This window comes from Schistocerca nitens, chromosome 8 (genome assembly GCF_023898315.1).
Source record: "Schistocerca nitens isolate TAMUIC-IGC-003100 chromosome 8, iqSchNite1.1, whole genome shotgun sequence".
Taxonomy (NCBI): domain Eukaryota; kingdom Metazoa; phylum Arthropoda; class Insecta; order Orthoptera; family Acrididae; genus Schistocerca; species Schistocerca nitens.
The window spans coordinates 209,515,653-209,531,592 of record NC_064621.1 but is presented as its reverse complement, the minus strand read 5'-3'; the positions used below and the strand labels follow the sequence as shown (position 1 = coordinate 209,531,592).

General features: G+C 48.4%; 1 protein-coding gene across 1 annotated transcript in view; it reads left to right on the top strand.

The window, feature by feature from the left end:
• The window catches only part of LOC126198691 (centrosomal protein of 135 kDa), a 407,813-nt gene that overhangs the window by 18,641 nt on the left and 373,232 nt on the right, over positions 1-15,940 (top strand). Inside the window, exon 2 of the mRNA XM_049935187.1 lies at positions 2,005-2,131. Within this exon, the coding sequence (XP_049791144.1) occupies positions 2,005-2,131 (127 nt within the window). The remainder of the gene's footprint in view (positions 1-2,004; positions 2,132-15,940) is intronic.

Below are 15,940 nucleotides of genomic sequence, written 5' to 3'. Positions count from 1 at the left end.
GGGGCACTTGAGTGTTACTGGTTCTTTGAGGTAAAGGGAGGATTATGGGTATGAGGGGAAAATGACATGGGAGATCTGTATGTGGACTAGGTCTGTCTCTTGACGGCCTTGGTGAGACTACCAGCATGCTGAGCAACGGAGTTCTTGTCACTGCAGATATGCCATCCTCGAGTGGCCAGGCCTGTATGGGAGAGATTTTGTGTTGCGAAAGAGATTACAGCTGTCGAAAATGCAGGTATTGTTGGTGGATGGTGGGTTTAATGTAGTTAAAGGTCAGATGGAACCATCAGAGAGGGGGGAAGCCAACGTCTAGGAAGGTGGCATGCTGGGTTGAGCAGGACCGGGTTAAGTGAGTGGGAGAGAAGGTATTGAGGTTTTGAGGGAATGAAGAAAGGGTGTCTTGGCCCTGAGCCCAGATCATGAAGATATCATTGAACCTGAAGCAGTGTATGGGTTTGGCATTTTGGGAGGCTAGGAAGGTCTCCTCTAGATGGCCCATAAACAGATTGACAAATGAGCACCCATATAGGTGTTCATGGCTGTGCCACAGATTTGTTTGTATACCTTCCCTTCAAAAGAGAAGTAGTGGGTTAGGATAAAGTAATTTAGGTGTACAAGAAATACGGTAGTGGGTCTGGAGTCTGAAGGACATTGGGGAAGGTAGTGCTCAATAGCAGTAAGACTGTGGGCAAGAGGCCTGTTGGTGGGTGGGGAGATGGTGTCAACAGTGACGAGTAGGGACCTGTGAGGTAAAGTGGTGGGGATGGTAAAGAGTTGAAGGTAGTGGTCAGTGTCCTTGCTGTGGAAGGTTAGATTATGAGTAATTGGTTGGAGGTTTCGTTCAATGAGAGCTGAAATTCTTTCAGTGGAGTATAGTAATCAGCTGCAGTGAAGCGTCCAGGATTGTTGGGTTTGTGGATTTTGGGGAACGTATAGAAGATGGGCATGTGGGATGTTATAGTGGTGAGGAGGGAAATGGATTCAGGTAGAGCTGACAGACTCTGTAGTGGCAATGAGAGGTATTTTAGCTCTTCATTTATGGGAGATTTTTCTATTTTACACTGTTCTTCCAAGAACTATATAAATATGTAAAACTAACAGTTAAGAGGCTAGAGTATTTGACTTGGAACAAAAGTTTCTGAACTTTCGCAGGGGAACCCATTTGTGGCCAGGCTTTTTTCTCCAATAGAGGCTTGCAAGCTGCCCCTTTGTCAGACAGCACTGACCCACTTTTTTTGTGGGTGTAGCAAAAGCTCAAATGGAAACAAAAAGGAAAAGAAGGGGCTAGAGTGCAACATTCTGTTGATGGTGTAATTAGAGATGGGGAACTTTGTCATATGGACAGTAATGGGGAAGAAAATCAGCTTCAAGGAGACCATCCTGACAGTCACATGATGTGGAGTGATGTAGGGAAATCATGGAGAAAAATTAAATCTGAATTAACATGTAGAGTTTTGAGAAGAGTGGAATATAAATCCTTATACAGGCGTCCTGATTTAGGTTTTCTGTGATATTGATAAATTTATTAAGGTGAATGTAACCAGGATTGCTCCTTTGAAAACAAAATGTTTGATGTCCTATCCCCTCTTTGATCTTTCCAAACTTGTGCTGTCTCTAACAACTTCATTATTACAGGAATACTATATCGTAATCTTTCATTTATTTTGGACAGGAATTTGGTCTCTGCTCCTACCAAGAGCTTTGAACTGCTACATTACTTAGCTCATTGAGAAGATAGCAGCTGATAATAATATACAAATGACAATTCCCTTGAAACTTCAAACAATATGATGTTAAATGGGTGGCATTCTACTCTCAACTGCAATGTGTGTGTTATCACCTACATAACATTGGAAACTGAGAAGTTCATTCCCATTTGTTTCCGTTCCATCACTGCTAGCTACCATTTAGGGTTTATGATATAGAGTAGAGATACTGATTTAAATCTTGGTAGCACGTTTGTATGAATGAAACTGGTCTCTACATTATAAAATTTGCCTTTAGGAACACTCAGCTCTTAGAGGTGGGATTGAACCTTACAAGAAGGAAAATGCAAAATTAGTAAAAGAAGTAAATGAGCTTTATTCACAGCTCGTTAACCAGAAGGAAGAGGCAGACAAGACTCAGAGGGGTAAGTTAGATCACATGTGATATCAAGGTTTGTGTAAAAATTGTTTTAATAATGTTTTAATTTAAATTATCATAGTGGCAAGTACTACCAGTTAAAACTATAGGAACCAGTATCACTCCAAATTTGTTTTGATTTACAGAAATGGCTACACATGTAAAGCTTTTGTTTTCCCAAAATGGTTTGTCTATTGTGGAAAAAAGTAGTGAAAAAAATACATAGGGTGACTGAACAGTTTCTGTTGGAAGGCTATACCATCTGGAATTGATGTACCAATCGAGCAGATTCTCAGTGAGCATACAGTCAGTCATCTCATCTATGCAGCAGGTTGAATACATCCATTTGGTAAAACACCATGACCTTCTGGGCGAAGAACTCCTTAACTGCGTGCTACTCCTCATCAGACAGGAATCGTAGACTCTTTAAAGCCTTTTTTGAGGGGCTGAAGGTATGATGATGATATGGGGAGAGATCAGGACTGTAGGATGGGAGCTAGTGTGTCTACCACTTGAGTTGTTGTCCATAATGGATGTGGCTGGCCAGCCAGATCAACCAGCACCTTGTGTCAAACTGTATCCAGCACGGAACTTGGCGCACCATTCCAAGGTGGTGGTTTATGACAGGCACCCTGCTCCCAAACACATTATTCATTCTCTGATGGATGTCGTCACCCCCCACCCCCACTGTAGGTCCGGGGGTTAGAATAGGCCTGAGGTATTCCTGCCTGTCATAAGAGGTGACTACTATAAGGAGTCTCACACTTTTCGACCCTATGAGTTCAGGTCCCATTCTATGGTTTGACCTGCCACTTTCAAAATTATACAGAAGTGCAGGCCATATGGGAAAGAATGCCTTATGTGGTGAACGAGTTATCCACAGTGCCCTTAGATTCGATCTCCTGAATCTCTTGTCATGGGTTTGGATCTCCACCTGCGATTAAACTATTTGTACAAGGACACTTTCCGGGGTATGTCATCTTCTTCTGTTATCTCCTGTCCTCTTTCACCCTCATGACAATATTGGATTTCACTGTGCCCAATATCCAGCACAGTAGCCAGTCCATTGTGGTGGGGCCATCATGTACCCATTTGATGGTAGCCCCCAATAACACAAGGATCACACTGCTGGCGCCTGAGCTGTAAACTTCCCACGTATGCCAAGGAGTAGATGCATGTCTTCCTGGGGCATCAGGACTCCTGGCAATGGCCATCATACCAATTGGCCTTCGCTGTGGTTGGGTGGCACCTGTGAGGAGAGCCTTGATCGGAGTGGGCGGCATCAGGGTAGATGACCTGCAATGGAGCAGACTGTCATCTCTTGCTGGTGACCGTACCACACCAGTAGTCTCTAAGAAAGGCAATATTGAATACAGTGCCAACAGGTATAACTCTAAATCGCTTCCCTCCCTTGCTACACAATGGGAGGAACATAGGGCTACAGAACAGAAAGGGCCATATTTGCCTTGGTTTTTAGTCTGTAGCAGAGCTGATGGGGACTCCTTTCTGCCTACAAAGCCCCAATTTTTCGTTTAACACCTTGAGGATAAGTTTGGAGAAGTGACAGCACTGCTCAAGATGCAAAATGGCACAGTCTTGATTCAGACAGCATCCCCATCCCAATCCTGAGTGTTACTTGCCTGTGACAAGCTGGGTGATATTCCTGTTTCCATCACTCCCCATAAAAGCCTCAACAAGGTCCAGGGGATAATTTTCCATCACAATCTCCTCTTGCAGTCTGACGGCTAGCTTCATGCCAGTTTAGAACAGCGGATATTCATTTCATCCAGCCTGTGTACCGAGGACCCAAAGACAACAGGGTTGCTACCGGTGCCTTCATCTTGGCCTTTGAGTGTGATTCATTGCCTGAAAAGACCAAGGTGATGGATTATCGCTATGACGTTAAACCATACGTCCCTCCCCCTATACGGTGCTTTAAGTGCTGGAAGTTCAGGCACATGTCTTCCCACTGCAATTCCAGTGCCACATGTTGAGACTGCGGATATCCACTGGACCCACACCCTCCATGTGCGCCTCCTCCCACTTGCATCAGCTGTGGAGAGCACCACTCCCCCTGCTTGCAAGACTGCCCAGTACTCCAAAAGGAGTGGAAAATCATGGAGTAAAAGACCCTGGACTGGTTGACTTACACAGAGGCTAAATATAAATTTGAAAGATTACATCCCATTCGGTTGACATTGACATATGCTGCTGCTACGTCACCATTGTCGTCCCAAGCGCTAGTGGTTCCTCACTTTGTGCCATGGACAGGGGGCCCTCTGGGCCACCAGACTACGTTTGCCTCCTCGGTGGTAGGGGGCAAATCTTCCTCCATTGCTCCGAAAGCACCTACTTTGGGAGCAAGGCCCCCCTGCTGGTGAAGCAACAGCCTCCTCCGGCTCCTCTCATGTGGAAGGGGTCCCTTGGGACCCTCTCTCCGAGTGTCTCTACTAATGCCACGATGGACACTCGCCAGTAACTCAAGGAGCCAAAAGCTGCTGGACAAAGAGCTTCACAGTCTTCCTCCGTGCCTGAAGCTGCTTCGGAGACATCTTCCCAGCAAGCCCCTAAAGAGAAGTGAGAGAGCAAGCAAACTAAGAAGAAGCCTGCTAAGAAACAGGACCCGTGGTGGCCCCAACACCACTACTCCCTATCAATTCTGCATCTGAGGATGCTGTGAAGATCTTAGCATCCCCTGTGGACCTGGATCTCACTGATGTCTCATCCACCGTAGAAATGACTACAAATACTCAATTGGTGGCAGCAGCTGACCCTGAGGCATAACCTGCCTCCTTGCACGCCTCATGCCTTCCCAGACTCACTATAATGTCATCCTCCAGTGAAATTGTGGCAGTCTTTTCCACCACCTGGCTGAGCTACGGTATCTCTTAAGCTTTGCACCTGCTTTCTGCATTGCCCTTCCGGAAAACTGGTTCCCAGAAATGCGGATCCCTGCCCTCCACGGCTATAGGGGATATTACAAGAACCGTAGTGACTATTATAGTGTGTCAAGTGGAGTTAGTGTCTATGTCCTGAACTCAGTATGCAGTGAACCTGTGCCCCTTCAAACCCCTCTTGAAGCTGTCGCTGTCAGGATAAGGATGACGCAGGAAATAACTGTCTTGACGTATATCTTCCTTCAGATGGTGCAGCACCCCTGAACGCATTGGCTGCACTGACTGATCAACTCGCTAAACCTTTCCTACTTTTAGGAGATTTTTATGCCCATAACCTCTTCTGGGGTGGCACCGTGCTTACTGCCTAAGGCATAGATGTCAAAAATTTACTGTTACAACTCGACCTCTGCCTCTTAAAACCAGGTGCCCCCACACATTTCAGTGTGGCACGTAGCACATATTCGGCCATTGATCTCTCGGTTCTCCCAGCTATCCACTGGAGAGCACATGATGACCTGTATGGTAGTGACCCCTTCCCCATCTTTCTGTCACTCCTCCAGCGTCAGGCCCATGGATGCCTACCCAGATGGGCTTTAAACAAGGCGGACTGGGAAGCTTTAATCTCAGCTGTCACCACTGAATCTCCCCCACATGATAAAATCGATTTGGTGGTTGAACAGGTAACTACAACACTCATTTCTGCGGTAGAAAATGTGATCCCTCATTATTTAGGGTGCCCCTGCAAAAGAGAGTGCCTTGGTGGTTGCCGGAAGTCTCTGAGGAAATTAAGGAACTCTACAGATGCATAAGTGGCACCCTTACCTGGAGCCCCTCATAGCCTTTAAACGGCTCTGTGCCCACATTCGCTAGCTTATCAAAAGACGGAAACAGGAGTGTTAGGAGAGATATGTCTCAACCATTGTGTGCCATATGTCACCTTCCCAAGTCTGGGCAAAGATCAAATGAGTTTTTGGGTACCAGACCCCCAACAGGTTTTCCCAGTGTTACAATACATGACATGTTATCTACCGATGCAAACGCGATTGCTGAGTGCTTTGCTCGCACCCCTGCATCGGAGAACTACCCCCAGCTTTTCGCACTCTCAAACAGCGGATGGAAGGGAATGTCCTCTCATTCACTACACGCCACAGTGAACCATATAATGCCCCTTTTACAGAGTGGGAGCTCCTCAGTGCCCTTGCACAGTGTCCCAACACAGCTCCTGGGCCAGATCGGATCCACAGTCAAACAGTCAGTAGTCATCTGACTACAAGCGACATCTCCTCGTGATCTTCAACCGGACCTGGTGCGATGGCATCTGTCCATCGCACTGGTGGGAGAGCACCATTATACTAGTGCTCAAACCTGGCAAAAGCCCACTTTATGTGGATAGCTATCGGCCCATCAGCCTCGCCAAAGTTCTTTGTAAGCTGCTGGAATGTATGGTGTGTCAGCAGTTGGGTTGGGTCCTGGAGTCATGTGGCCTACTGGCTCCATGTCAGGGCAGCTTCTACCAGGGTCGCTCTATCACTAATCTTGTGTCCCTCGAGTCTGCCATCCGAACAGCCTTTTCCAGACGCCAACACCTTGTTGCCATCTGTTTTGGTTTACAAAAAGCGTATGACACCACCTGGTGACACAATGTTCTTGCCACATTGTACAAGTGGTGTCTCCAAGGCTTGCTCCCGATTTTTATCCAGAATTCCCTGTCACTTCGTACTCTCTGTGTCCAAGTTGGTGCCTCCCATAGTTCCCCCTCCCCCCCAATGTCCAAGAGAATGGGGTCCCACAGGGCTCTGTATTGAGTGTATTTTTAGTGACAATTGACAGTCTAGCAGCAGCTGTAGGACTGTCCATTTCAAAATGTGTTTGAGAGTTTCTATGGGATCAAACTGCTGAGCTCATTGGTCCCTTCTCTCTCTCTCTCTCTCTCTCTCTCTCTCTCTCTCTCTCTCTCTCTCTCTGGGGTGTGTGGGTGTGTGTGGGTGTGTGGGTGTGGGTGTGGGTGTGTGTAGTGGAGACATATCGATTTTTAGGACTGGTTTTCGACGCCAAATTGACTTGGCTTCCTCACCTTCGTCAGCTTAAGCGGAAGTGCTGGCTGCACCTCAGTACCTTCCACTGCCTGAGCAACACCAACTGGGGTGCAGATCTGTCTATGCTGCTGCAGCTCTACAGAGCCCATGTTCAACCCGCCTTGACTATGGGAGTCTGGTATATGGTTCAGTGGTGCCCTCAGCATTGCGTTTACTCAACCCAGTGCACCACTGTGGCGTTCGACTAGCGACTGGAGGACTGGAGCTTTTAGGACGAGTCCAGTGACGAGCTTCCTGGTGGAGGCTGGAGTCCCTCCATTGCAGGTCAGGTGTGCACAACTACTCGCCAGTTACAGTGCACACGTTCGTAGTTCTCCTGTGCATCTGAAATCCCGTCTCCTTTTCCTACCCACAGCGGTTCATCTCCCGCATCGGCGGCCCAGGTCAAGGCTTACAATTGCAGTCCGCATCCAATCCCTTCTGTCTCAACTGGAGTCCTTGCCTTTACCACCTATACTTGAGGTCCATTTGTGTACACCTCCATGGTGTACACAGGCTGCATCTTCGCCTGGAGCTTTCACATGGCCCAAAGGACTCAGTTCAGTCCACAGCTCTCTGCTGTCAGTTACTCTCTATTCTCGACATGTACCAAGGCCACGAAGTGGTTTACACCAAAGGCTCAATGGCTGATGGCCATGTCAGCTTTGCGTATGTCCATTGAGGACATACTGAACAGCATTCCTTGCTCGATGGCTGCAGCGTTTTCAATGCAGAGCTGTGGCTACATCTTGTGCTCTTGAGCACATCCGTTCATGCCCTGGGGAGTCGTTTCTTCTGTGTACTGACTCCTTGAGCAGCCTACCAGCTATTGACCAATGCTACCCTCGTCATCCTTTGGTAGTGACCATCCAGGGGTCCAGCTATGCCCTGGAATAGTCCTGTCGTTCAGTGGTGTTTGTTTGGACCCCAGGACACGTCGGAATCCCAGGCAACGAACTTTCTGACAGGCTGGCCAAAAAGGCTACATGGGAACCACTTATGAAGATCGTCATTCCAATAACTGGCCTGCATTCATTTTTACGCCACCATGTTTTTCGGCTTTGGGAGACAGAATGGCATAGTCTCAGTACGCACAACAAACTGCATCCCATTAAGGAGACTATGAATGTGTGGCAGTCCTCCATGCGGGCCTCTCACAGGGACTCTATGGTTCTCTGCCGGCTCCGCATCAGCCACACTTGGGCGACCCACGGCTACCTTTTGCACCATGAAGACCTGCCTCAGAGTCGATGTGGCTCCTGGTTGACAGTGGCCAATATTCTGGTGCACTGTCCCACTTTGACTGCCCTGTGACAAAATCTTCGGTTACCGGACTTGTTGCCACTAATTTTATCTGACAACACCTCATCAGCTGATTTCGTTTTACGTTTTATTCGTGGGAGTGGGTTTTATCATTTGATCTAAGTTTGAGCACATGTCCTTTGTCCCTCTGAGTCCTCCACCCTAGTGTTTTTAGGGTGGAGGTTTTAATGTGTTGCAGAGTGGCTGGCTTCTCCTTTTTATTCTCATGATCAGTCAGTCACGGTAATCTGTTTTGTCGTTTTAATCTCTTCTACCTGTTTCTTGTGTTTCTGTGGTTTTCTTCTCCCCTTCTTTCTCTCCGTTGTGTGTTGTCAGTCATGCTTGTTTTATTCTCACCCTTGTGCCACTGTTTTATTTGGAATAAGGGACTGATGACATAGCAGCTTGGTCCCCCCCCCCCCCCCTGCCCCCCCGCTCCTCCCCCGCCCCCGCCGCCACCCCTTTTAAACCAACCAACCAACCAACCATGGATGTCTGTCGGTGTTTCTTTCAGCAGCCAAGAAAAATATAACAGCACATTGGTCCTGTTTTTACACATTTGTTAATAACATGGCCCTAGTTCATGTTTCTGTATTAATCTCTAGCCTACATATTGGTGCTTATATACCCACACTGGACTCTCACTTTGTTGTGTATATGCTGCAGCAGGGCCCTCAAACAGAAATTTTTTAATTGCCCCTTATGGCTTAGTAACAAGATTGAAGAATCAGGAGCTTTGTTTTAAAAATTGTTTCCAGAGGCAGGGTAGTCATTTTTTTAGAGGAGACTGAGTCCTGCTCATCAATAAAAATAATTTTTTTTTTTTTTTTTTTTTTTGAGAAAATCGGCTTTCACAAAGGTAAATTAAGACAACAGGAGTGAAGGGAAGTTTAAAATAGTATCCTGCATGTTATTTAAAGATTATTTTAATTGTTCTTCATAGCATAATGAAAAAGGCAACAGATATTTTAGCAGAATTTAAAATAAATCACACAGTGCTTCAGGTTTATTTAAAAAGTAAAATTTAGTCAGTTTCTTTTAAATGAAAATTTGGAATCTAAGTTTTACAAACTTCCTGTACATGACTGAACATGAACAGGTTCAGAATATTAAGCGTTGGTTTTGGGAAAAGCTGTCAGTCTCAAATAGTAACACTTTCTTTTCCTTTTTTACAGAAGACTCTAAGACTTCTAAGTAACTATCATGTTTGCATATTTATTTCCACTGATATTTCCTCTGAGGCACTTTTTTATCGAACTAATCACAGAATTTACAACACCCAAAAGTAATACACAAAAACGGCTTGTCCTTGTTTACTCTAAATTCTGGAATATAGACTTTGTTTTCAAACATATGTGCAAAACAGTGTTTGTAATGGTGCAAATGAAAAACTGAATATCAAATAAATACAGATAAAATGCAAGACATACATTTGATGTAGAGGGGAAGAGTTGCTGCCAGTCATGAATCATGGAAACGAATTCTGTACAAAAATAATCAGAAGTGAAAAAAAAAAAACTTAAGCTAGTGACATTTGAATCCCAGAATAATAATTAGCTGTGGTACAATGACAAATAAAAGCTGAGAGTTAGAAATGGGGGAATAACCCAGAGGATGCACATGGGGAAAAAAGAGAGGTTTAAGTACTGGAGTTGTAAGCGTTTTGTCTTGAACAACTGAAATAAGGAGAGTTTAAATAAGGATACTTAGCACAATTTTTTTCATGTCTGAGTTGCATAATAATTTGTGTGATGAAGAAGCATTATTCATTAACCAGCAAATGAGACAGAGCAGCTGTTACAATCCCGACTTCATATCGGGAGGACATGCTAATTTGGGTGTTCTGTGGTTTTCCCAGATCACTGAGACAAATGCCGGGATAGTTCCTTAAACAAGGCCACGGCTGACCACCTGTCCTATCCCCGTAGGCTGCCTGTCCTATTCTCTTAGAGCATGTTATTTATGCTGTGTGTTATATTTTGGCCCATTGATTGATTGGAATTGTATTACCTTGTCAAATCCTGTATCACTGTGAAATGATCCTTGGATGAATAAATAAATAACGAAATAAATAAATTACAAAATCGTGTGTCTGTGGTGATGCTCGTTTCCATTGTCCCATCTTATCCTCTCCCAGCACTCAGTCCCCCCTGCGGGTCCGGGGATTAGAATAGGCCCGAGGTATTCCTGCCTGTCGTAAGAGGCGACTAAAAGGAGTCCCTCCCCCTCAAGGGGGTAGTTAGCGCCTTCCTTTGGTTGGTTCCTTTCTTTGCTCTTCTCCACCTCACTGTCTTCCTTATTCTTTCCCCTGCAAAATCTCCTTGCCTTCTCATTGCCTTCTTCTCCTTGCCTTCTCATTACCTTCTTCACCTTGCCTTCTCATTGCCTTCTTCTCCTTGCCTTCTCATTGCCTTCTTCTCCTTGCCATCTCTGGTCTCCGCCTCGGCGTTTGAGACAGTCTGTCCCCCCTCTCTCTCTCTCTCTCTCTCTCTCTCTCTCTCTCTCTCTCTCTCTCTCTCCTTTTTCCTCTTCTTCCTTCCTCCCTGTGCGCGCCTGAAGGCCGACCCACGCGTTCGCACGCGTAGCCGGTGACGGGGTAACGCGTAATTCCCCGCCCTGGGTAGACATGTAAGGCACGCGCGTACCCCCTGGTAAAGGCCAGGCCCGGGGAGGGGTGATTGCCTGAGCTGATACCTTCTGACCATGCCGATTGGTCCCTCCGTCTGTTTCTCGGGAGGTGTGACCTGAGGTGTAAACATTCACCTAAGGCGGGTGTGCCCTCTGAGAGGGTCCCCACAAGGAAGGAGCGCGCCATCGGAGACGCTGGCAATCGTGGGGGATTCCTCCGCAATGGATTTCACTCCATCTCTCTCGACTTCTGCCCAAAAACGGAAACATGACCAGCCACTAGTGACAAAAGTACTACCACCTGCCCCACAGTTCCTCGTCGTTTCTCGCTCTGAGGACGGAAAGGATTTTTCCTCTGTCAACCCTTTCGTTATCCAGAAGGGCGTAGATGCCATAGCCGGATCTGTCAAATCTTGTACCAGGTTGCGTAACGGTACCTTATTACTCGAAACTGAGAGCACCTTTCAGGCACAAAAACTGCTTCGGGCCACACTCCTGTACACCTTCCCTGTCAGGGTGGAGGCTCACCGAACTTTGAATTCATCTCGTGGTGTGGTCTATACTAGATCCCTCGACGGCTTGACTGACGAGGAGATTCAATCTTTCCTCGCTGAGCAGGGCGTGACGGCTGTCCATAGGGTCATGAAAAAGGTCAACAATGACCTTGTACCGACCCGGACACTTTTCTTGACCTTCGATAGTGTTAAGCTGCCATCGCGCATCAAGGCAGGCTACGAGGTCATTTCAGTTCGCCCCTATGTCCCGACACCTACGCGCTGCTACCAGTGTCAGCGTTTCAATCACACTCGACAGTCTTGTTCCAATGCGGCTAAATGTGTCACTTGTGGCAGGGATGCCCATGAGGGTGACTGTCCACCTCCGTCTCCTCGTTGTGTGAACTGTCAGGGTGACCATGCCGCATCCTCCCGCGACTGTCCTGTCTATAAGGAAGAACGCTGTATCCAAGAAATTCGGGTCAAAGAGAAAGTGTCCACCTCGGCTGCTCGCAAGCTATTGGCTAGTAGGAAGCCCACGCTGCTCCCAGCGGGGAAATACAGTACTGTCCTCGCCTCTCCTCGGACTACCAGGGAGGTGGCAACCCAGACATGCGATCTGACCTTCAGCACCACGGTCGTCCGTTCGGCCAGTGCTAAGATCGCGCGGTCGACGTCTCCTCTTCCTCCCATCACCCCACAGACACCAGCCCCTTCATCAGCTTCTGCTAAGATGAAGACCCAGAAGTCAGATGCACGGGCCTTCAAGAAGGAACCGTCCCGTGCAGACTTCCTCCGTACCTCGACCTCCCAGCCTTCGACCGGTACTTCCACCAAACAACCTTCCAAGAAGGCACATAGGAAGCACAGTTCTCCTTTTCCGCCACGGCGCATTTCTTCTCCTGCGCCACCCAGCGGTTGCCGCCCCAGGCCGTCGTCCGTTTCGCCTGGCCGCACCGCTGGTAGCCGAACATCTGGCCGTTCACCGGCGGAGGAAGCTCCCCCTCCCGGCCATCCTCCCAAGATGGCCGATGAACCTGTAGACCCAATGGACGATGACTGTCCGCCTACTGATAGCGGCGGCAGTGCTCGCTCGAAGCCAGGCCCTCAGTGGCCTTCGAGGTGACCCCTTCTTTCATCTTCTTTTTTTTCTTACGATGGCACTTATTCACTGGAATATTCGCAGCATTCGCTCCAACCGAGAGGACTTGAAGTTGCTGCTCCGCTTGCACCGTCCGCTCGTTGTAGCCCTCCAGGAAACGAAGCTACGCCCATGCGATCAAATTGCCTTGGCACACTACACCTCTGTGCGTTTTGACCTACCCCCTGTGGTAGGTATCCCGGCTCATGGAGGGGTTATGTTGCTGGTCCAGGATGATATTTACTACGATCCCATCACGTTGCACACCGGCCTGCAGGCAGTTGCCATCCGCATTACTCTCCCCACCTTTACATTTTCCATTTGTACCGTTTACACTCCATCGTCGTCTGCCGTTACCAGGGCAGACATGATGCAACTTATTGCTCAGCTACCTGCACCATTTTTGTTAACTGGAGACTTCAATGCCCACCATCCCCTTTGGGGCTCTCCAGCATCCTGCCCGAGGGGCTCCCTGTTAGCAGACCTTTTCAACCAGCTCAATCTTGTCTGCCTCAATACTGGCGCCCCTACTTTTCTTTCGGACACATCTCACACCTATTCCCATTTAGATCTCTCCATATGTACTCCCCAACTTGCACGCCGGTTCGAGTGGTATGCACTTTCTGATACATATTCGAGCGACCACTTCCCGTGTGTTATCCATCTCCTGCAGCATACCCCCTCTCCGTGCTCATCTAGATGGAACATCTCCAAAGCAGACTGGGGGCTCTTCTCTTCCAGGGCGACCTTTCAGGATCAAACCTTCACAAGCTGCGATAGTCAGGTCGCACACCTCACGGAAGTCGTTCTCACTGCTGCTGAATATTCCATCCCTCACCCTACTTCTTCTCCACGTCGCGTACCGGTCCCCTGGTGGACCGCAGCATGTAGAGACGCTTTACGTGCTCGTCGACGTGCTTTACACACCTTTCACCGCCACCCTTCAGTGGCGAATTGTATCAATTATAAACGATTACGTGCACAGTGTCGTCGTATTATTAAAGAAAGCCAGCTGGGCTGCTTTCACAAGCACCTTCAACAGTTTTACTCCTTCTTCTGTTGTCTGGGGTAGCCTGCGCCGGCTCTCTGGCACTACGGTCCACTCACCAGTTTCTGGCTTGACGGTCGCGAATGACGTCCTTGTGGCCCCTGAGGCTGTCTCCAATGCCTTCGGCCGCTTTTTCGCAGAGGTTTCAAGCTCCGCTCATTACCACCCTGCCTTCCTCCCCCGCAAACAGGCAGAGGAGGCTAGGCCAACTAACTTCCGCTCCTCGAATCGTGAAAGTTATAATGCCCCATTCACCATGCGGGAACTCGAAAACGCACTTGGCCGATCACGGTCCTCCGCTCCAGGGCCTGATTCTATTCATATTCAGATGCTGAAGAACCTTTCTCCTGCGGGTAAAGGTTTTCTTCTTCATACTTACAATCGCATCTGGATTGAGGGACATGTTCCCGCATGCTGGCGCGAGTCTATTGTTGTCCCGATTCCTAAGCCGGGGAAGGACAAGCACTTGCCCTCCAGTTATCGACCCATCTCGCTTACCAGCTGTGTCTGTAAAGTGATGGAGCGAATGGTTAACTCTCGATTGGTTTGGCTGCTCGAGTCCGACGCCTACTTACCAATGTACAATGTGGATTTCGTAGGCGCCGCTCTGCTGTTGACCATCTGGTTACCTTGTCGACCTTCGTTATGAATAACTTCTTGCGGAAGCGCCCGACCGCGGCTGTGTTCTTTGATTTGGAGAAGGCTTACGACACCTGTTGGAGGGCGGGCATTCTCCGCACCATGCTTACATGGGGCCTTCGCGGTCGCCTCCCTCTTTTTATTCGTTCCTTTTTAATGGATCGACAGTTCAGGGTACGTGTGGGTTCTGTCCTGTCACACACCTTTCGCCAGGAGAATGGGGTGCCACAGGGCTCAGTTTTGAGCGTCGCTCTCTTCGCCATAGCGATCAATCCAATAATGGATTGCTCCCAGCTGATGTATCAGGCTCCCTTTTCGTGGACGATTTTACCATCTATTGCAGCGCGCAGCGTACGTGTTTCCTGGAGCGCTGTCTTCAGCGTTCTCTTGACCGTCTTTACTCCTGGAGTGTCGCCAATGGCTTCCGTTTTTCTGCCGAGAAGACGGTCTGTATTAACTTCTGGCGCTACAAAGAGTTTCTCCCACCGTCCTTACGACTCGGTCCCGTTGCTCTCCCATTCGTGGAGACAACAAAATTTTTAGGTCTTACATTTGACAGGAAACTTAGTTGGTCTCCACATGTGTCATGTTTGGCTGCCCGTTGTGCCCGTTCTCTAAATGTCCTCCGTGTTCTCAGTGGTCTGTCGTGGGGAGCGGATTGAACCGTCCTACTTCGCCCATATCGGTCGATCGTCCGCTCCAAGCTGGATTATGGGAGCTTCGTATACTCCTCTGCACGGCCATCCATCTTACGCCGCCTCAACTCCATACAACATCGGGGTTTACGACTTGCGATCGGAGTGTTTTATACTAGTCCCGTCGAGTCTTCATGCTGACGCTGGTGAGTTGCCACTCACCTACCGGCGCGATATACTGCTTTGTCGGTATGCCTGTCGGCTACTGGCAATGCCCGACCACCCGTCTTATCGTTCCTTTTTTGATGACTCTCTCGACAGTCAATACGGGTTGTATGTCTCTGCCCTGCTACCCCCTGGAGTTTGCTTTCGTCGCCTCCTTCAACACCTTAATTTTTCACTCCCTGCAACCTTTCGAGTGGGCGAGAGCCACACGCCACCTTGGCTCCAGGCTCAGGTTCGCGTCCACCTTGACCTCTGCTCGCTCCCGAAGGAGGTTACCCCCGGTTCAGTCTACCACTCCCGTTTTATCGAACTTCGTTCGAAGTTCATTAATATGACCTTCATTTATACAGATGGCTCTAAGACCACTGACGGGGTCGGGTGTTCTTTTATTGTCGGGGCACAATGTTTCAAATACCGGCTCCATGGCCATTGTTCGGTCTTCACAGCTGAGCTCTTTGCCCTCTACCAGGCTGTTCTTTACATCTGCCGCTACCGACATTCTGCATATGTCATCTGCTCCGATTCCCTGAGCGCTATCCAGAGCCTCAGTGATCCGTACCCGGTTCACCCTTTCGTGCACCGGATCCAACGCTCTCTTCAGCAGCTGGTGGACGTCGGTTCTCCGGTTAGCTTTATGTGGGTTCCTGGCCATGTCGGTATCCCTGGGAACGAAGCTGCAGATGCCGCGGCCAAGGCTGTGGTCCTCCAGCCTCGGACAGCTTTTTGTTGTGT